This window comes from Sus scrofa, chromosome 16, assembly GCF_054392235.1.
Source record: "Sus scrofa isolate SSC_HxYL_T2T_F1_AM1 chromosome 16, Sscrofa_HxYL_maternal_Yorkshire_Landrace_v2.0, whole genome shotgun sequence".
NCBI lineage: Eukaryota > Metazoa > Chordata > Mammalia > Artiodactyla > Suidae > Sus > Sus scrofa.
This window is the reverse complement of record NC_139398.1, coordinates 36,388,666-36,409,387: the sequence shown is the minus strand read 5'-3', so window position 1 is coordinate 36,409,387 and position 20,722 is coordinate 36,388,666. Positions and strand designations below refer to the sequence as shown.

Below are 20,722 nucleotides of genomic sequence, written 5' to 3'. Positions count from 1 at the left end.
CATTTTCGCCTCCCTTTTGAGTCATTTTCTTTTTTTTTAATTGAAGTATAGCTGATTTACAATATTGTGTAAGTTTCAGATGTACAGCAAAGTGATATATAGATAGATAAATATTCTTTTTCAGATATTTTTCCATTATAGGTTATTACAAGATGTTGGATATAGTTCCCTGTGCTGTACAGTAAATAGTTGCTGTTTAGCTATCTTATATATAGTAGTGTGTATCTATTAATCCTGTACTCCTATTTTATCCCTCCCCGACTTTCCGCTTTTGTTATGCTGTTTGTTTTCTATGTCTATGAGTCTTTCTGTTTGTAAAGAAGAAACTTTATTATATTTTAGATTCCATGTATCAGTAATCTCCTATGATATTTGTCTTTCTCTGATTTATGGCACTCAGTATGATAATCTCTAGGTCCATCTATGTTGCCGCAAATGACTTTGTTTCATTCTTTTTATGGCTGAGTAGTATTCCATTGTGTGTGTGTGTGCCACATCTTCATTTATTTGTTGATAGACACAGATTGCCTCTATGAACATTGGGGTATATGTATCTTTTCAAATGAGTTTTCATTTTTTCCAGCTAAAACGCAGGAGTGGGATTGTGGGATCAAAAGGTAGCTCTATTTTCAGTGTGGTTTTATGGGGTTTTTTGGTTTTTTGGTTTTTGTTTTTGTTTGTTTGTTTGTTTGACTGTGCCTGGAGCATGCAAAAGTTCCCAAGCCAGGAATCAAACCTGGGCCACAGCAGCAACCCAAACTGCTGTGGTGACACTACCAGATCTTTCATCCACTTGTGCCACAAGAGAAGTCCTATCTTTAGTATTTTAAGGAACCTCCATACTGTTTTCCATAGTGGTTGCACCAATTTACACTCCCACCAACAATGTAAGAATGCTCCCTTTTCTCCACACCCTCTCCAGCATTTATTATTTGTAGACCGTTTGATGGTGGCCATTCTGACCAGTGTGAGGTGGCCTCATTGTAGTTTTTATTGCATTTCTCTAACAATTAGTCATGTTGACCATCTTTTCATGAGCCTATTTGTCAGCTGTATGTCTTCTTTGGAGAAATGTCTATTTAGATCTTCTGCCCATTTTTTTGATTGTTTTTTGTTGTTGGTATTGAGGCATATGAGCTATTTGTATATTTTTTGGAAATTAAGCCCTTGTCATTTGCATCGTCTGCAAATATTTTCTCCCATTCTTTAGGTTGTTTTTTAATTTTGTTCATGGTTTTCTTTGGTGTGCGAAAACTTACAAGTTTGATTAGGTCCCATTTGTTTATGTCTGCTTTTATCCCTATTGCCTTGGGGAGACTGACCTAAGAAAACTTTGTTACAGTTTACGTCACAGAATGTTTTGCCAATGTTGACTTCTAGTTTTATGGTGTCACATCTTATATTTGACCTCTAAGTCATTTTGAGTTTGCTTTTATGTATGGTGTGAGGCATGGAGTCATTTTCATTTTCCTCTTTTAATCACTATAACTTAGACAAAGAGAAAGAAACCATTCACTACAAGAAAATATAAAATCAATGGTTTTCATGTCAGTTCACATCCTTCTTCAACCTCCTGGTAATAAATTTTAAGTGGCAGCCAGGTGAACAATCAAAACCATCCCTAGGGGGACAATGGATGAACCAGAATGGTGCCCCAGGTCTCCGAATTGACCGTTGGAGGTCAATTCACTGACTCCAGGAGGCAGCTGTTTGCAGTAAAGAGAGCTCATACAGTCGTCTACCTAAACCCCACCCCCACACCAAGACACGTGTAGACCACACATCAGAAAAAGCAAGCAGCATTGTTTGTCTTCTCTTAGTTGTTCCCTCTTTCCAGGTTGCATGTGATGTTGCAAAGTCAATCGGGTTGCTCTGGCCAGAGCCCTACATCACCTGTGACTGGTTTCCTCTCCTTATTCATCTCAGCAACTAGGAGTAAAACAAATCTTAACACATCACCTGCAGTGATTACAGATTCTTGGACAGAAGGTAGATTACTAGGGTTTGGTAAAAAATTTTTTGGATCAGAATAGGAAATTTTAAAAGGTTTGTATGTGAGCTGAGATTTTTTTTTTTTAGTTTTTTTTTTTTTTTTTTAAGGCCACACCCATGGCATATGGAAGTTCCCAAGCTAGGGGTCTAATCAGAGCTACAGCTGCTGGCCTACACCATAGCCACAGCAACATGGGATCCAAGCCACATCTGCAACCTACACCACAGCTCACCACAATGCCAGAACTCACTGAACAAGCCCAGGGATTGAACCCCCATCCTCATGGATCCTAGTTGGGTTCGTTAACCACTGAGCCACGAAGGGAACTCTGAGCTGAGAATTTAAACTCCAGCTTCGGGGAGGAACGAATGAAATACTGTATGTGAAATTTTGTTTTTAAATGTGATTATTAGTTCTAATAATAGAATTAGTAATAGTGTAAAACATCAAACTCCAGAATCTTTTGGCCAGATATACAGAGTCTACATAGAAAAATAATTGAGATTATTTGTACCCTGGAATAAGTGACCTTAGCAAAGCACAGACTTTATACTGGATAGTATAAAGTGGCAAAGTGGCTACAACCCAGAACTAGCAAAGAAGCAAGGAATTACTGGTACCCTCAGGAGAGAATGAAGGAATGCATAAATGAGAAGGTACATGAAAACCCAGAGCAGCCGAAATCATGCAGCACTGTGGAAAGATGAGGGTGCCTGGGAAAAGAGGGTGCTAGGTGTTAAGAGCAGAATATGCATCACGAAAAGCTTGTAACTGAGAGCATCACAAATTTAATGAGAAAAAGTGTAAAGAGCCCCATGATGACAAAGGTGAGAGAAATTGCTCACTTCATGGCAGAGCCTTGTTGCTGTGACTTACAGGAGAGAAAAGTGAGGTAATAAGTGTGAGGTGATGATATTAATGAATCCTAATTATGAAATACCGAATGCATTTTCTTCCAAATTCAAAAGGAGATGAGACGGAGTAAAAGTGAGTCAGGGGAGAGGTGTTGGGGGAGGATTCCGTAGTCATATTCTGTAGAGTGAGGGTTCAAATATTATCCATCTCTGTGTATGGAATCTTCCGTAACTCTTCATTTCCTTTTTTTTTTTTTTTTTTTTTTTTTTTTTTCGCTTTTTCCTTTTAGGGCTGTACCTGTAGCATATGGAGGTTCCCAGCCTCGAGGTCTAATCAGAGTTGCACCTGCCAGCCTACGCCACAGCCACAGCAACACTGGATCCTTAACCCACTCAGCAAAGCCAGGGATCGAACCCAGATCCTCATGGATCCTAGTCGGCTTTGTTAACCACTGAGCCATGAAGGGAACTCCCAAACCATTCATTTCTAATGTCTAGTTTTCATTTTCCTCAAGTCACAGTCTGGATCCACGGCTGATGAACAGCCATCCCCTGTCTTGATGGGCCTGTTGAAATCTTCCTCTTCTAAGCAGTTCTCGTCACACAAATTTTTCACATGCTGGGAAGGAAGTCTCTAGAAAACCCCACAGATGGCCTCACTTCCCCACCCCCATCTGCTCCATGTAGACCATACACTTTCAGTTTCTAACTTCTCGTCAAGGGCAGAAAGGAACTCACGTCCTAGGCTCAGTGTCAGGAGGGATGTGGACACTGAGAAAAAAGAGAGCAGAACACTTCTGTTTTATTTTCTCTATGCCAGGAGTATCTTTCTCAGCTATCAAGAAAGTTTTATTTCAAAGTTCACGTTTTTAGCAAAGTAAATTTTCTTTTGCTGGTTTATACTAATTTTTTTTCTTTTGCTTTTTTTTATGGCTGCACCTGCAGCATATGGAAGTTTCCAAGCTAGGGGTCAAATAGGAGCTGCAGCTGCCAGCCTACACCACAGTCACAGCATTGCCAGATCCTTAACCCACTGAGCAGGGCCAAGGATCGAACCCACATCCTCCTCATGGATACTAGTCAGGTTCTTAACCCACTGAGCCACAATAGGAACTCCTGGTTTATGCTATTCTTCTATGCAAAAAGAATAACCATAAGAAATAATAGATGAAAGTAAGATCTCTACAAGGTGACAGAATTGGAGGTACAGGGGAAAAAAATGAAAGGACTTGTACTATGGTGTATACATTAAATATTATCTTAAGAGCCAGATAAACTCCTAGGAAGAGATCTGTGTAAACACCTCACTTATATACAAGTTCACTAGACAGAATGTAAATTCCTCAGAGACTCTTCTCTGATTTTGATTTTAGTTAATACAGTCTGAGTGAATTATATCCTAATCAAATGCAAACTAAATTTGCTATAAAAACTTTGTGAAATGGAATACAAAAAAAATACACATGGTTTCATAATGCCACTTACAGCAACGTGAATGGACCTAGAGATTATCATACTAAGTGAAGTAAGTCAGACAGGGAAAGACAAATACCACATGATATCATTTATATGTAGAATCTAAAATATGACACAAGTGAACGTATCTCTGAAACAGAAACAGACTCAACCACATAGAGAACAGACTTGTGGTTGCCAAGGAGGTGTAGGATTGGGGAGGGATGGACTGGGAGTTTTGAATTAGCAGATGCAAACTATTGTATACAGAATGGAGAAACAACAGGGAAATATATTCAATATCCTCTGATAAACCATAATGGGAAAGGAAAAAACAAAAACAAAAACGCATGACTGCGGGACTGTTTGTTGTTCTGTATTAATCTACATTCTAACCCCACTCCATTGGCATGAAGAAGTCAAAAACTCAGAGCAGAACAAACTTCAGAAACACATAGAAAGTCATATTTAATTTCCTCATCCATTAATGGTTAAGCCATCAGGGGCTGTGCCAAATTCAAAACTTTATCCGTGCAGGAGCTATCCAGTAGCAGAACCAGGGAAAGGTTTGAAGGTTCTAATTTGTAGAATGATGGTGATTTTCAAGCCTGGTCTTTAAAGACAAAGGGTACACAAACGCCTAACTGATCAGGAGACCGAGAGAGCTCAAGGTGACACAGTATTTGGGAGGTGGGCCTCTACCAGTTGCTGAGCAACCTGGCTTCCTCCACTTCAGTTCAACCTGGAAGAGAGAATCCAGTAGGTAAAGAACCAGGAAAGAGTCCAGAGCAGCAGGTGCCTGAGGTCCCATTAGAGGCAACAATGATTCCCAGCAACACTGCAGAGGTTTTCGGCAGGTGCTCAGGCCATCTTCCTGAGGGGAATGGCCACGTTCACCTATGTCGAGGGGAGCCAGGTACACATAACTCCTAGAGAGACCCCACTCCTGCCAAGGGTTTTCTTCTGACTACACTCCACCTCATAGCGTGAGGCCCGGGTGGTCTGCAGTCCCCTCTCCACCTTCATGAGTCACTGACAGAAATGTAAGGGCTGCCACCCCTGCTTCCGCTGCCAGCTCCTCCTCCCTGGGCTTTGCCCGGTCTGCAACAGCCGGCTCCTGCCCCAAGAACTCAATTTGTGGTGAGAGGCGTGTTCCCACATCCTGTTGAAGAGGGGCCTGGTGCTCTCCTCAGCATCAGAGGCTCAGCCAACTGGAATCCATCACAGTCCATTGCGTGAAGTAGACGTTCTGTTAGACAGAGAGCTCTTGAGAATAATGACCAGGGTTCAGCGCTTTTGAAGAAACGAAGGAAATCCTTTCCCCACCTGTCATCTGTGTGATCAGTCATGGAGAAATTCAAGTCAGTTCAGCCCATCAGCCAGGATGCTTAATTTGATGGAAACAAATGTGCCAGGTGTTGTAGGAGTGCCTGTTTGGGTGGGTGGCAGCAGAGGGGTGCTGTTTTTGAGGAAGAAAAATAAAACCAGGTGTCTGCTTTTATATCTCCTTAAGGAAATGGAGTACACATATTAAGTGCATAAATAATGATTCATTAAGGGTCTAAATATCGGGCCAGTGTTAATGGGGGTAAAAGGAAAGAGTCTGCAGTTTCACTGTCTGCAGTAGACCTTGCCATCTACCATCTTCTGAAATGTTGTCACAAGCACTGTATTTTCAGCCAACTTCCCTTAACTCTATCTTAACAATCAAAAGTAATTAGAGTATTTTTGTAATTTTTAACAATAAGGAGTTTTAAGAAAGTTTATTCAGCTTAAGAAGAATCCCCCCTCCAAAAAAAAAAAAAAAAAAAAGGCCAATTCCTTTTTCCAAGTCTACTTACTGGGTATAACAGATCCAGGTCCTTAAAACAGAAAAGTCAGCTTATCCCTCTGGGGGTTGGGGGGAGTGGGAGAGGGCTTGGCTTGTTGGTGGGAACATATCTGTTATTTTCTGTCATCTAGACAATATAAATCATTGAGGCTGAATACTCCTATTGCTTTATGAAAGTTTGAACTGCTTGAGTCTATTCCAAGTTTTCATCAGCCTGCTTCCTCCCCCAAGGATGGTAAGTGTATCTGGCTTACAAGAGAACTTTCTATCTTCTCAGTCTTTTTGTTATACCTTCCAGTCAATCCTTGGCTGAGTGGATCCTAAATTTGTGCAACGTGAGCCATCACCTCGGCAAAAGTGCAACACACCATCCTCACCAGCCTTATTCGCTCTTTTACTTGCACTGGGCAGGACTATGCTGGCCTCCTGGAACATTTCCCCATTACATGTGTATCTCCTTGCAGTTTTTGTGTTATCCTCTGATGCTCCTCTACCTGGGATTCTGTTCTGGGCAATGACGGCAGGGGTAGGAATTAATTTTGTTCCATCAGAAGAACCAGCAATTCGGACCAAATAAGTCATGAGTAATGACATGTTATCTCAACATATCAATAAAAAAATAAGAGGCATTCCCATCATGGCTCAGCAGTAATGAACCATACTAGTAGCCATGAGGACTCAAGTTCGAGCCCTGGCCTCCCACCGTGGGTTAAGGATCCGGTGTTGCCATGAGCTACAGTAGTAGGTCACAGACGCAGCTTGGATCCTGCATTGCTGTGGCTGTGGCATAAGCCTGTGGCTAAAGCTCTGATTCAACCCCTAGCCTGGGAACTTCGATATGCCATGGGTGTAGCCCTAAAAAGCAAAATAAATAAATAAATAAATAAATAAAAGGAAGGAAGAAGAGAGAGAGATAAAGAGACTGATTTGAGTAAAGAGATAAAGAGATAATTTACCAGCTCCCTCCTGATTAAAAGCATCATATGCAACCAAGTGAAAACATTTTCTTCTCTTATTTTATAGGCTCTATTTAGGAAAGAATATCAGTATTCAAATGAGCAGTTCATTCTCCCCATGCTTTAATTACAAAAGTGATACAAACACATCTTAAGGAGGTAAAATCAGACTCAAAGTTATTTTCTTTTTTCAAATAAAGTGTACATTATTCACAATGCCTTGTTAGTTTCAGCACAATGATTCAGTTTTATGTATATATATATATATATATATATATATATATATGCGCAAAGTTTTCTGTTTTTTTTGTTTGTTTGTTTGTTTTTGTTTTTGTCTTTTTTGACATTTCTTGGGCTGCTCCCACAGCATATGGAGGTTCCCAGGCTAGGGGTCAAATCGGAGCCATAGCTACTGGCCTATGCCAGAGCCACAGCAATGTGGGATCCGAGCTGCGTCTGCGAACTACACCACAGCTCATGGCAATGCCAGACCCTTAACCCACTGAGCAAGGCCAGGGATCGAACCTGCAACCTCATGGTTCCTAGTTGGATTTGTTAACCACTGCGCCATGGTGGGAACTCCTCAAAGTTATTTTAAATTATTAGTTACCCACAAGTCATGGGTGTTTTATTTCTTCTGTGCTTTACACATTATATTTTACAAAGATGAGACTTTGAAAGATGAGGAACTTTAAAACTAGTGATAGTCTTTTTTATTACTTTATTTCTCTACAGTTATTTGCAGGTCTTAGAGTGTATTCTATTATAAAAATTAAAAGCAGACTTTCTGGTGAGGTGTTTCCAAATATCCAGAAGCAAGAGAATTAGCTCAGGGCTTCTCAACCTCATCGCTGTTTGCATTGATAGTTCTTTGTTGTGGAGATTGGTCCTGGGCATTGAAGGATATTGAACAGCAGCCCTGACCTCTACCCACAAGGTGTCAAGAGCACTTTCTGGTTGACCATTTCAAAGATGTATCCAGACATTGCCAAAATTGCCGCAATTTTAGAACCACTGGATTAACCTAATATCCAAGATACATTTAAAACCAAACAACATCCAGTTACCGACAGTAGCAATAGGGTATTATTAATTTTCATGTGAAAATATGTAGACAAACTAGCAGCAAAAGAAAACAATTTCTTTTTTCTTTGTCTTTTTAGGGCAGCACCTGAGGCATATGGAAGTTCCCAGGCTAGGGGTCGAATCAGAGCTATAGCTGCCAGCCTGTGCCACAGCCACAGCAATTTGGGATCCAAGCTGCGTCTGTGGCCTACACCACAGCTCATGGCAATGCCAGATCCTTAACCTACAGGGCAGGGCCAGGGATCAAACCCCCATCCTCATGGATCCTAGGTGGGTTCATTAATTGCTGAGCCACAAAGGGAATTCCCAAATGCATTTTAGACTTAGGATATTTTCAACTTACTTTATCAGCATGTAACCCTATTGTAAATGGAGGAAGATATGTATAAATACACTAATGATGGAAATAATAACAAATTGCTTCAAATAACTTGGAAAAGAAATTTCAAGTAATTTGAGATGAAATGTTTATTTTACTTAAAATGTCTTAATATTTTAGAAGACTCTGAGGTTGTCTAGATTGTGAACTATCTCTTCTTAAGAATAAGTTGAGAAGGAGTTCCTGTTGTGGTGTTTCGGAAATGAATCCAACTAGGAACCATGAAGTTGCGGTTCCATCCCTGGCCTCCCTCAGTGGGTTAAGGATCCAGCGTCGCCGTGAACTGTGGTGTAGGTCACAGACGCAGCTCGGATCTGGTGTTGCTGTGGCTCTGGTGTAGTCAGGAGGCTACAGCTCTGATTTGACCCCTATCCTGGTAACCTCCATATGCCACGGAGGTTCATAATAATACAAAAGACAAAAGACAAAAATAAATAAGTAGAGGAGTTCCCGCTGTGGCACAGTGAGTTAAGAATCCAATTGCAGCGGTTGGGAGGTGAGGGTTCAATTCCCAGCCCTGCACAGTGAGTTAAAAGGATCCAGCACTGTGACAGCTACAGCATTAAGTCACAGCAGATTCCATCCCTGGCCCAGGAACTTCTATATGATGCAGGTGTGGCCTAAATTAAAAAATAATAATAATAATAAAGAGGAAGGAGTAGAAGCCCACCTTAAATCTTTAAAAGTTTAAAAGCTCCCGCAGGAGTTCCATCATGGTGCAGCAGAAACGAATCCGACCAGGAACCATGAGGTTGCGAGTTTAATCCCTGGCCTCGTTCACTGGGTTAAGAATCTGGTGTTGCCATGAGCTGTGGTGTGGGCTGAAGACATGGCTCAGATCCTGCATTGCTTTGGCTGTGGTGTAGTCTGGTAGCTGTAGATCTGATTTAGCCCCTAGCCTGAGAACCTCCATATGCCTGGGGTGCGGCCCTAAAAAGCAAATAAATAAATAAATAAATAAAAATAAAAGATTCCGCAAACTAATGTAAGGTGTTACTAACTGGAGAAGCTGGAGTGACATATGGGGGAACTCTCTGTATACTGTCTTCTGCATTCTTCTGTAAATCTAAAACTGTGCTAAGAAATAAAGTTAAGCCTATAATACACATATAATATACACCGGTATGAATCAATTGTCAAGGGAAAAAAAGCAGAGTTAATATTGAAAATGTTTAACAACCATAATTACCTAGGCACCAAGCAAATGGGAGTAACTGGGAGTAATTGCTGATCCACATCTGGCTGTGCTGGTGAGAAGCAGCTCAGTTCAGGAAAAAAGCAAGTTGGGAAACAAGGTTTTCCATTTGTGCAAATTCCATTTCTATCCTCCTGGGAACAGAAAGTGTGCGTGTGTGTGTGTGTGTGTGTGTGTGTGTGTAGCTATGTATTTGTATAGGCACAGCTTAGAAGCACACATGAGAAACTGATAACAGTCGTTGACTCTAAAGAAGCACTGGGTAAGTTACTGTGTAATTTATTGTTTAAAGTAAGTCAAGTTTGAGAGTAAATGGAAACATTAGGATGATTCCATAACAATAGGCATAAACTTGTACTGTAATGGCGATCAGGATATATGAGCCCCCTAGAACCCCAGGCCCGAGGGCTTAGATAAGGGTCAACACTTAAAACAGACTTACTTTTCCCTCTATTGTAAAATACATTGCTGGAGTTCCCGTCGTGGCGCAATGGTTAAAGAATCCGACTAGGAACCATGAGGTTTCAGGTTCGATCGCTGGCCTCGCTCAGTGGGTTGGGGATACAGCGTTGGCGTGAGCTGTGGTGTAGGTCGCAGATGTGGCTCAGACCCCACGTGGCTGTGGCTCTGGCGTAGGCTGGTGGCTACAGCTCCGATCAGACCCCTAGCCTGGGAACCTCCATATGCCGTGGAAGTGGCCCTAGAAAAGGCAAAAAATAAATAAACAAAATAAAATACATTGCTTTTACTCAATTTTTAAATTTTTCAAAGGAAAAAGAGCCCTGGAAAATAGAATGAATATTCAATCTACAATGAAATCAGAATGAAGGAATGTTAAAAAAAGTTTTTAAAATTATTTTTGCCTTTATTATCCTGAAGGAAGGAATTGAGCTATTGTTGTTAGGATTAAGGGCAAATCTGGGTGTTGAAAATTCTATGTAATACATTTATTAAGAGTGATAACAACCAAAAACCTCTAAAGCTAAGCAGTCAGTCTTAGAGATTAAATAGCTGTAGAGTTCAGGCTATTGACTTGCCAGACATATTAACAAACTCAGGCTCTGTTTACTGTGTCTTCAGTGTGTCCCACATCAAAACCTGTGGCTCTTTCTTTCAACATCCAGCTAAAACTTCCAGTGTGGGTAAACCAAACTTAAACATAATAACTCTACGATGATATCCAGGGGTATGTTTCAGTCACATTAATTTAAAATTAGGACATGACATTAACGATTGTCACTTCAGAATTAGGTTACCTGGAAAAAATGATGTTATGTGACTAGTCACTTAGGAGGGAAAAAAACCCACGACAGCAGACAATGATTGGGTGTCTATCTCATGCAGTTCTTGATCTAAGAACTCTACAGGCATTAACCCATTTCATCCTCATTAAAAAAAAAAAAAAAAAAGCCAGGGGAGTTCCCATTGTGGCTCAGTGGTAATGAACGTGAGTAATATCCATGAGGACTTGGGTTTGATCTCTGGCCTCACATAGTGCATTAAGGATCCAGCGTTGCTGTGAGCTGTGGTGTAGGTTGCAGGCTCAGCTCAGATCCCACCTTGCTGTGGCTGTGGTGTGTAGGCCGGTAGCTGCAGCTCTGATTTGACCCCTAGCCTGGGAACTTCCATATGTCCCAGGTGCAGCACTGCCCCCCACCCCCAAAAAAATAATTCCAGTGAGAAATAGGTACTGTTATTATTCTTATTTTATATAAAGAAGATTGAGTCTCAGAGAGGCTAAGTAACTTGCTAGATCACACAGCTAGTAAGTAGCAAAGTCAAGGTGGAACCCAAATCCGTCATTTCAGAGCTGGTGCTATTAACTGTGCCGCAGTACTCCCCCTGGGTCCAGGGTCTGGGTTGGTATCCGAGGCTTAAATTCCAATTCTAAATCAACCACCTCCATATATTCTAAACTAAAATCAGGGCACAAAGATTGGCCATGGGTAGCGTGTTTCATGGATTCCCCCCTGTGGAATCCAAGACATAAAGTTGCTGTGATGAAACAGGACATCACTTAAATCCTTTGGTTTCTGTTTTCTCACCAAGGCAGTGAGAGAGGTGGACCAGATGATTCCCAAGGCTTCACTTGCTTTGTAAAATAGGAACCTCTCCCAGGCTCCAGGCATTCTTTAAAGTGTCTCACAAATACTGATTTGCTTTATTTTCCTGACCGTCTTGTGACATATCTCTAATATTCTCATAATAGAGGTGAGCACGCTGAGTCCCAGGGAGCTTCTGTACTTTGCCTTATGTTAAATGGCTCATTAGACTGAAAACCAAGGAGCCTGGCTCCCAAGTCTGTGCTCTTAACCCCTCTTCTCTACAGCCTCTTATCATTCGGGGCTAAATTGTAGCTCTGGAATACAAGTTACAAAATATGGAGTGAGTCTAGAATAAAAGATTCTTCCCAAGAAACAGATCTTTTTTTCTTCCAGGTGGGGAGCAAATTTTTATACTTATATTTCTTTATGCAGTTTTGTTAAGGCTTAAAGTCATCTGCAGCTGTGATCTCCTGGGAGGCATAGGGCAGGACCTGCCTTCCCCTGTTCCCTCCACCAGCACCCAGACTCTCCCTGGTTCTGTTGTTTCCTGCCTGTTACCTTCAAGCATTGCTTGAGGATTTGAGAAAATCATGCGGATAGAAAAATGGTCATGGGAGGCAAGGCAGAAAACAAGGTATTTTCAGCAACTCAGACACAGGGTAGTAAATTAAAGGAGCAGCATCCAGGCTGGAAAATGCAGCTTTCACCTGGTTTTCTCCTCCTGCTTAGGTTCCTTACCCGCATCCAAAATACACATGTGCTGCAACTTGGTACGGAGAAAAGTGCTTGCTGAAGGCACCCTTTCTTATTTTTCTTTTTTAAGTATAGTTGATTTATAGTGTTGTGTCAATTTCTGCTCTACAGTGTAGTGACCCAGTCATGCATATATATATATTCTTTTTCTCATACTATTATCTTCCATCATGTTCTATCCCAAGAGATTGGATATAGTTCCCTGTGCTGTACAGTAGGAGTTCATTGCTTATTCATTCCAAATGGAATAGTTTGCATCTACTAACCCTAAGCCCCCAGCCTCTCCCACTCTCCTCTCCCTTCCCCTTGGCAACCACAAACCTGACCTGTATGTCTGAGTCTGTTTCTGTCCTGTAGATAGGTTCATTTGTGTCATATGTTAGATTCCACATATAAGTGATATCATATGTTGTCTCTCTCTTTCTGACTTAGTTAACTTAGTATGAGAATCTCTAGTTGCATCCATGTTGCTGCAGATGGCAATACTGCATTCTTTTTATGGCTAATTAGTATTCCATTGTATGTATGTACCACATCACATCTTTTAAACTCACAACTCACAGTATTCAGCTCAGGATCAACCTAAACAATTTCGCAAATATATTAGGATCCTGGGCCAGGTATCATGGGCAGACAAAGAGGAATGAGACAGTTTCTGGACTTTGGAGCCCAGGACAGACCTGATTCTGCATCCGTGTCCTCACAGTTTGTGGCTATGAACCCTTGACAAAGCTACTTAACTTTTCTTTTTTTTGTTGTTTTTGTTTTTGTTTTGTCTTTTGTCTTTCTTTTCAGGGCCGCACTCGCAGCATATGAAGGTTCCCAGGCTAGGGGTTGAATCGGAGCTACAGCTACCGGCCTACGCCACAGCCACAGCAACTTGGAATCCGAGCCACGTCTGCAACCTACACCACAGCTTACAGCAACGCCGGATCCTTAACCCATTGAGCAAGGCCAGGGATCGAACCGGCAAGCTCATGGTTCCTAAACGGATTCGTTTCCACTGCACCACAATTGGAACTCCCTTAACTCTCCTAATCATAATAGTTTCCATCTATCAAGCCTGTGCTGTGGGCCAGTCAGGCACTTTACAAATTCCATCTCTAATGCGAAGGACAGTTGTGGCAGATGTGCACTATTATCCCCATTATATGGATTGTGCACCTGAGGCCCCACTAATCAATGAGGATTCCAGCCAAGTTTCCATGCTTTCACCATGATGTCCTCCTGCAGTTTCAACCTCCATTCTCTTTCTTGCGGAATGGAGTTAAATAATGCCCTCCTCCGAAAAAGTGAGATGGAGCAATATGGATAACGTGCCTGGTTCAGAATTGAGCACGTACATTTACACACTGAACGGTGGTTCTTATTATCATGAAAGGAAGTAACCCCGGAACGTGTAAAACTGCCCAAAGTGCTACATGAGTTAAGAGGAGGGAGCCCATCATCCCAACCGGACAGGATCTGGTTTTGTGGTATTTGAGTGAGGCCTTGAGAGAAGCAATCTGCTGGGGTGTGTGGCAGTGACAGGCCAGGCTGGGGAGTAAGAAAACGTTTTCTAAGTGAATTTATTTTTTATTTATTTATTTATTTATTTATTTTGTCTTTTTGCCTTTTCTAGGGCCGCATCCGCAGCATATGGAGGTTCCCAGGCTAGGGGTCTAATCGGATCTGTAGCCACCAGCCTACGCCAGAGCCACAGCAATGCTGGATCCTTAACCCACTGAGCAAGGCCAAGGATCAAACCCGCAACCTCATTGTTCCTAGTCGGATTTGTTAACCACTGCGCCACGATGGGAACTCCTAGGTTAATTTTAAAGTGCAAAATGGAAGCTGTCTACTTGTGAATCTTCAGTGATTTGTTCTTTTTAAGCCTCAACTTCTTGCTTTTGAGAAAAAAAAAAGCAAACCCACCATGAATTCTTCCAGGTTAAATGGGATTATTGTCACAGAGAAAGGTGACTGGCTGCCCTCTTTACCAAGTGATACCCTGATTCTAGATAAGGACAGAGACGATAGCAGGAAATGAGACTGGAGATGCCAGAGTCTGGAAGTAAAACTTTCCAGCCTGTCCTTGCTGCTTCCTCGTCACGTTCCCTGTGTACCCTAGACTCTGTCCCCTTGAAAGTGAGCCCACTCTGCCTGCTGGTCTGGTTCCAGTGGAATCATTAGCCCTCAGTATGTATCAGTAAGCAGAAAAAAAAAACTCATTTTATTGCTGAGGTATAAAAACAAGTGGGTTTTACTGCCACATCTCCCCATTAGCCAACAGATGGACCTTAAAGGTAGAGGGGAATCAGCAAAAGCTTGCAAACCACAGGGCTGTCGAACATGGCCATGCTATATAAAGCATGCAACCTAAATTTACAGAAGAGCTTGCTTTCATTTTTTAAGTGCAGTTTCTATTTAAAAGGCTCAGCTGTAAAATATGGAAGGAACCACTTCTTGGTCACTTTCTTATTTTCTCAAGTTCAACACAATAGATAAATACCCCGTTCAGAGTAAACCTGACAGGAGAGCTGGAGACACTGTGAGAAGAAAGGGGGAAAGGTTAAGTTGTGATTTAAACAAAGAAACAAAAAACGGCCAGTGGGTCTAAGACAACCAACACGTCTATGTCTAATAGCCCTCCCCCTTCAAGAAAGTCTCACAACTTATTTTGCCATAGAGGAAGATAAATGTTACAATATCTCGCTAACCAATCAGCGACGCTGCAGGCCTCAAACCAGGAAACCCTTTAAAGTGTAGTATTTTAAATTGTGCAAGTGAGACTTCTGGCTCTCAGCGAGTTTTTGTTCCCTGTGCTTGCAGGATGGGAAGGCAGATGTGAAGTCTCTCATGGCGAAGTTTAACAGCGGGGGCAACCCCACGGAGGAAGCCTTGGTCAATAGCCGGCCCTTCAAGGTCACGGGCCAAAACTCCCCTTCAGGAATACAGGCCAAAAAGAACTTGTTCAACAGCCAAGGAAATGCCAGCCCTCCCGCAGGACCCGGCAACGTGCCCAGGTTCGGGTCCCCAAAGCCACCTGTGGGGGTGAAACCTTCTTCTGAGGAAAAGCCTGACAAGGAGCCCAAACCCCCGTTTCTAAAGCCGACTGGAGCCAACCCACGGTTTGGAGCACAGGCTAACCCGGCCACCAGAGACCCCGAGGCGAAAGCGGGATTTCCGAAACCTGCAGGCCCCAAGACCTTCAACCTGCCCAAAGAGGATTCCAAACCTGCGTTTCCCCGGCCTCCTGGGAACAAGCCTGCGCTTCACAGTGCAAACCAGGACCCTGACCTAAAGCCTCTGGGTCCCAAGCCCGGGTCTCATCCTCCAGCCCAGGAAAATGAACCGAAGCCAGCGTTCCCAAGGCTGCCCGGGGCTAAAGGCAAGTTTGTGTCAGCCTCACCGGAGCAGGACCCCAAGCCCCTCTTCCCTAAACCCGCCTTTGGCCAGAAGCCATCCCCTTGTGCCCAGGACCCCCAGGAAGATGAGAGCCCTTCTAAGACGGCGGCTCCACAGAAAGGCCTCCCGGCCCCCCCGGGACCCAAGGCCAGGTCTGGTCCTTTGAAACCTGCCAGGGAAGATCCAGAGAATAAAGAGCAGGGAAGCGAGACCTCAAGTTCTCCTTTTTCTGGGGTCGTTCTGAAACCTGCCGCGAGCAGAGGCACCCCAGGCCTCCCCAAACCTGCTGAAGAGAAAAGAGACGAGAGGAAGATGGATGCTGCCAAGAACGTCTTCCTGAGCAAGATGAATCAGGAGGAGCCGGCCCCTGGGGTTCCTCCTGCCAAGTTCCCTAAGACACCTTCCAAGCCGACGATGACAGGGACCTGGGGCCAAGGTCAAGAAAAGGAAAAGGGGGACAAGAGCTCAGCCACCCCCAAGCAGAAGCCCCTGCCACCCCTGTTTACCCTGGGTCCCCCTCCGCAGAAGCCCAGCAGACCCCCGCATGTTGACCTATCGAAGTTCCGAAAAGCCACTTCTGGAAACAGTGAGTTCTTGTCTCCTTTGCTCGTTCCCGGGTTTTGTTTCACAGCAGAAGGTGTTTTAGCTTCTGGGGAAAAATTTATCACAAGGAATGATTCCGTCAGTGATCCTCCTGGGTATGTGATGACTTTTCTTTGGCATTTATTTTCCTCTGGTGTAGGAGGTCTGAGTGGGTTGAAATCCTTAGTTCTGAGTCGACCATTGTAAGGAAGGGCCAGGTTGGAGGGGGAGGGATACATCTATTCAATTGCTAAATGGTTTTGCTTCATGATAACCATTGCATTGACTCCCTTTGCTGGGTTTCATTTCTGTTGAATGAGACTGAGGTTTGTTCCCCCTGCGACCACAAGAGTTAGACCGAAGGTGAGCCAACCTCTGAGTCAGTGCTGGATGCCCAGGGGACTCTGAATTGTCACAGCTGGAGGGTTGCTACTGGCCTCTAGTGGGTAGGGACCAGGAAGGCTGCTAAACATCCCACAATGAACAGGACAGCCCCTTCCACCAAAGAATTAGCCAGTCCACAATGTCACTAGTACAGAGGTTGAGCAGTCTTTTTCCCAATGATTTTCAGTGTCCACAAGTCTATCCTACATCTCCCTCCTAAGCCTGATATTCAAATAAAGAGATGACTGGGACTCTTCTGAAATGGTACTTATAGTTTTCTAGTTTAGCTGTTTTCTATTTCTCAGTCAGTATAAGGTTTCCTGGATGTTTCTGTTTCATAAAGCAGTACATAAGTACATAACTAGGATAATAAGCCAGACAAAGGGATACATTAGTTTCTTTCTGGCTAAATAGTTTAATTGTCTACCAGAGATGTTACTACAATATGGTACATGCTAAACGTTAGTCCTAAATGACTTGGTAAAGATTTGTAACCCTGCACAGTGATGAAAGAAGCTCCCTTATGCCTAAAAAGGATTAATATTTTAGGCAAGTCATGTGCAACTGTTGTTTATGGTGAGAAAGGAAAAAGGATGCTTATGAGGGACTGCAGGACTGTGAGATATATTTTTTACTTACCCAAGTGTGGTCAATTAAAGCAGATCTAGGTATAGAGGCTGTTTGTCTTCTTTGGCTCTGCAGAAGCATCTCGAAATATGTCATCTTCCTGAGGTCAGTATTCTCAGTGTCAACCAACAGATTGGTGATCAAATCCCACATTAATCCATCACACCGAAAGCAAGTTTGTCATGACCTCATGGTCATTCTCTTGACTCTCCAGCTGTGACAATCCAGCTTCCCCTGGGCATCCAGCACTGACACAGACTTCCAGAAAGCATCAGCTTTGGTACAGTTGCTATGTCCTCATCCATCACCTTCTCATTTGAATGCCGGTTCCTAACTCAGAAATGCTCTCTTTGTGAAACTTTCTAAAAGACCCTATCTTAATTCCCTCTCTCAGTTCTTCTGTGCCTCAGATAAGAAATTACCTACCTAGTGTAACCTCCATTGTATGGCTCTGACTTCAGGCCAGGGAAACTGTTTTGATGTTACTGGGAAATTGTGGAGAGTTTTCTCCTCCGTCTTTATTTCCTCCACCTTTATTTCCACTCCGCTACCATGTTGGCGTGGTGACATCCAGGTGACTGCTGTCACACCCTTGAAAAGCTAATGAAGGCCACTCTGGGCTCTGCAGTCCTGGCAGGGTCCGCACGGAGCTGATTTTCAGTGCCATGTAGCTCTGGGGGACGCAGGCAAAGTCGCTCAGTAAGTGGATTGATCCTTGCCCTCTTTCTCCTCCTCCTTAGAACCTTTTGCCCATCCTGGCGGGGCTCCCCCACTGCTCAGCTGCCCCAGGACAGCATACATCCTAATCCTCTGGTCAGGACACCCCTTCTCCACCCAGTGGTCCCTCCAGACACATCATGCTCTAAAATGGACCCTCTCCCCTCTTCATCCACCTCTTCCACAAATCACAGCTCAGTCTTCCTAATTTGAACTGACTTCATGTTGGTGTCCGGATAAAACAATCTGGTTCCCAACCTTTAAATTCTGAGGAACAGCCTTTAATGCATGCACATTTTAAAAAAGCATTTAAATTTTTAAAGTGGTTTTTTAAATAGAAATTGCATCTGGCTCAAAACCAGCAAGTATAAAAGGGTACACAGTGAAAAGTACCTTTAGTCCTGGTTCACCATTTGTGGGTCTTTTCACCCTTTGCCCCATAGAAACCACGCTTCTTAATTTCTATATCTGTCCAAAGTTTCTTCATATTTACACAAGCAAGTATAAATATAGATAGCAAGCCCCGTGCTTTTTACTCAAGAAGTAAAATATTATATGCAATGCTTTGATCCTCGCTTTTTAAAAATAAAAATAAAATTCCTGTCTCTCTGTCCCCATTTTTAAAAGGTTACTGAATCTTCTTTAGAGCTGCCAGATGTTCAGGTAAATGGATGACTCAGCTAATTGATTTGACAATTTGTATTGTTTCTAAACTTTTCCCCTTTGAAACAATGCGACAGAAAATAACCTTGTATACATGTCACAAAATAAGCATTTACTTTGTGAACACAGAGAATTTCTTCAGAGTCAGGTCTGCTGACTCCTAAGCAAACCATTGCTAGTTTTCCTAAACCATACTAAGTAATTTAGCATTCCACTTAGAAAGGTTAAAAAGAATAGCAGAATTTGGAAGTATATAGTATTCAAATGAACTAAAGCTTCATCTAATGATTCTGTAGGTTTTCAAACCTAGGGAACTTTTTTCTTAGCCTTTTGCCTGATTCCTTCCATTCCCGGTTCACATCCAATTCCTTAAACCTCTTCCCCAGATCTACCCTCCATCTTTCATCATCTTTGTTCAATATATTAGCCATTAAAAATATTTATTATTTATTGAGGACTTGTTACATATTAGACACATGTTACCCCTGTTTATTCCTGCCCCAAACCCAAAGAAATGGGAATTCCCTGGGGTAACTAAACTCAGAGAGGTTAGATAATTTACCCAAGGCCACGGTGTCACTAAGTTGGGACAGGGCCGGCCCACCTGTCTCTCTGATCTCAGAGCCTGTGTCCCCTTCGCCACCGTCCCTGCTTTGTTCCCTCTCTTGAAACATAGGGTATTATGAAATAATAAATCAAACATAAGTTTGAAACCCAAAGAATCTTTATTCTTCTCCCTTTCTTTATCCTTCGGTTGAAATATCTTTTTATTTGTTTGCTTGTTTTACCATGAATACCCCTATAAGCTCCATGTATAACACTATTTATTTGGAACACAAAAATAATATATTCTTGTTAGTTGCTCAGGTTTTCCCTCCCACCAAATTCTATTTAATCAGAATTTAGTATTCATACTCTCTATAGCCTAGCAATTGCTTTTAACGAATTAGTTAACCCCTGCCAATAGAATTGTACTCAGCTGAATGAATTGTGAAATAAATATTATCCAAAGGGCCTGTATTGTAGATCTTTTCAGTTACTTGCTTGTAACCATAAGCTTGAATATAACATGTTGCTTTTCTGAGCCTGGAGCAAACAGCTGTTCTCCAGAACCATTTAAGGAACAAAAGCCTAAACTTAAAAAAAAAAAAAAAATCAAATATCAAAATGTTTTCTGAACTAACCTTTTCTCTGACTCTTTTTGGTTCCTGGGCCAGTGGTGAAAGGCTTCCCTCTCAAGCATCAGTGAAGCTTGCTCATCAATAACCATGATCCTCAACAGCAAAGTCTGGATTGTTAAGAACCTGTAGCCTAACTGCAGGTTTGCATGTAGAAGTTAGTAAAACCTACTGGTAAACATTCAACCAACCCTTTCTCTAGTCTTGTTCTTGAAATTAAAGAGAAACTAGGACTCATCTTTCCACGTGTTAGCTTTAAGAGTGTTAAGCTCAGCGTCTTGACAACCGAAGGGGTAAAGCCAGGGTCCCCAAGGCAACAGCAAAGGGCTATTGACTGACACTGTCCCTCTCTGCTGTGTGTCTCCTTAACAAACCCGGCCTACAACATTTTGAAGCCAAAGGTGCATGGGTTATTTTCATCAGCAAGTCCCTTGCTTCTAAGGAGGGGCAAGATTTTCCTTCCTAGACCCTGAGGCTATTGCCTTTTTCTTCCTCTTCACTCTCCTTTTATGTGCAAATTACCATAGTAGACAGTTATATATTTTAGAATGTTTGATATCTGTGTGTGCTGCTCCTACCCACTGCAGAAAAGGGGGATTCTGTGCTCAAATACATGTAAGATATTTGGGGCCGAGTA

At 42.5% G+C, this 20,722-nt stretch overlaps 1 protein-coding gene and 1 long non-coding RNA gene across 13 annotated transcripts in view; one reads left to right on the top strand and one right to left on the bottom strand.

Annotated features, from left to right (window-relative positions):
* Window positions 1-20,722, top strand: part of FYB1 (FYN binding protein 1) — a 181,561-nt gene that overhangs the window by 63,744 nt on the left and 97,095 nt on the right. For 9 of the 11 annotated variants that reach the window (XR_014831194.1, XM_085002134.1, XM_085002135.1 and 6 more), the window contains exon 2: window positions 15,359-16,520. Coding sequence is in view for 8 of the 11 variants with exons in the window: in XM_085002135.1 (XP_084858261.1) it covers window positions 15,359-16,520 (1,162 nt within the window). In the remaining 3 variants the exon portion in view is untranslated. Of the gene's footprint in view, window positions 1-15,358; window positions 16,900-17,773; window positions 18,842-20,722 lie in introns of those variants that run through there. The other 2 variants (XR_014831193.1, XR_014831192.1) reach the window with 2 other exon arrangements.
* Window positions 4,397-20,224, bottom strand: LOC110257226 (uncharacterized). 2 transcript variants are annotated; one of them, XR_014831204.1, is made up of 3 exons: window positions 20,092-20,224; window positions 17,540-18,200; window positions 4,397-5,761 (listed from the first exon to the last, which is right to left on the bottom strand). It is a non-coding gene; the product is annotated as an uncharacterized LOC110257226 (long non-coding RNA). The 2 variants fall into 2 exon arrangements; XR_014831205.1 differs by lacking the exon at window positions 4,397-5,761 and adding an exon at window positions 14,120-16,583 and having other exon boundaries at window positions 20,092-20,213.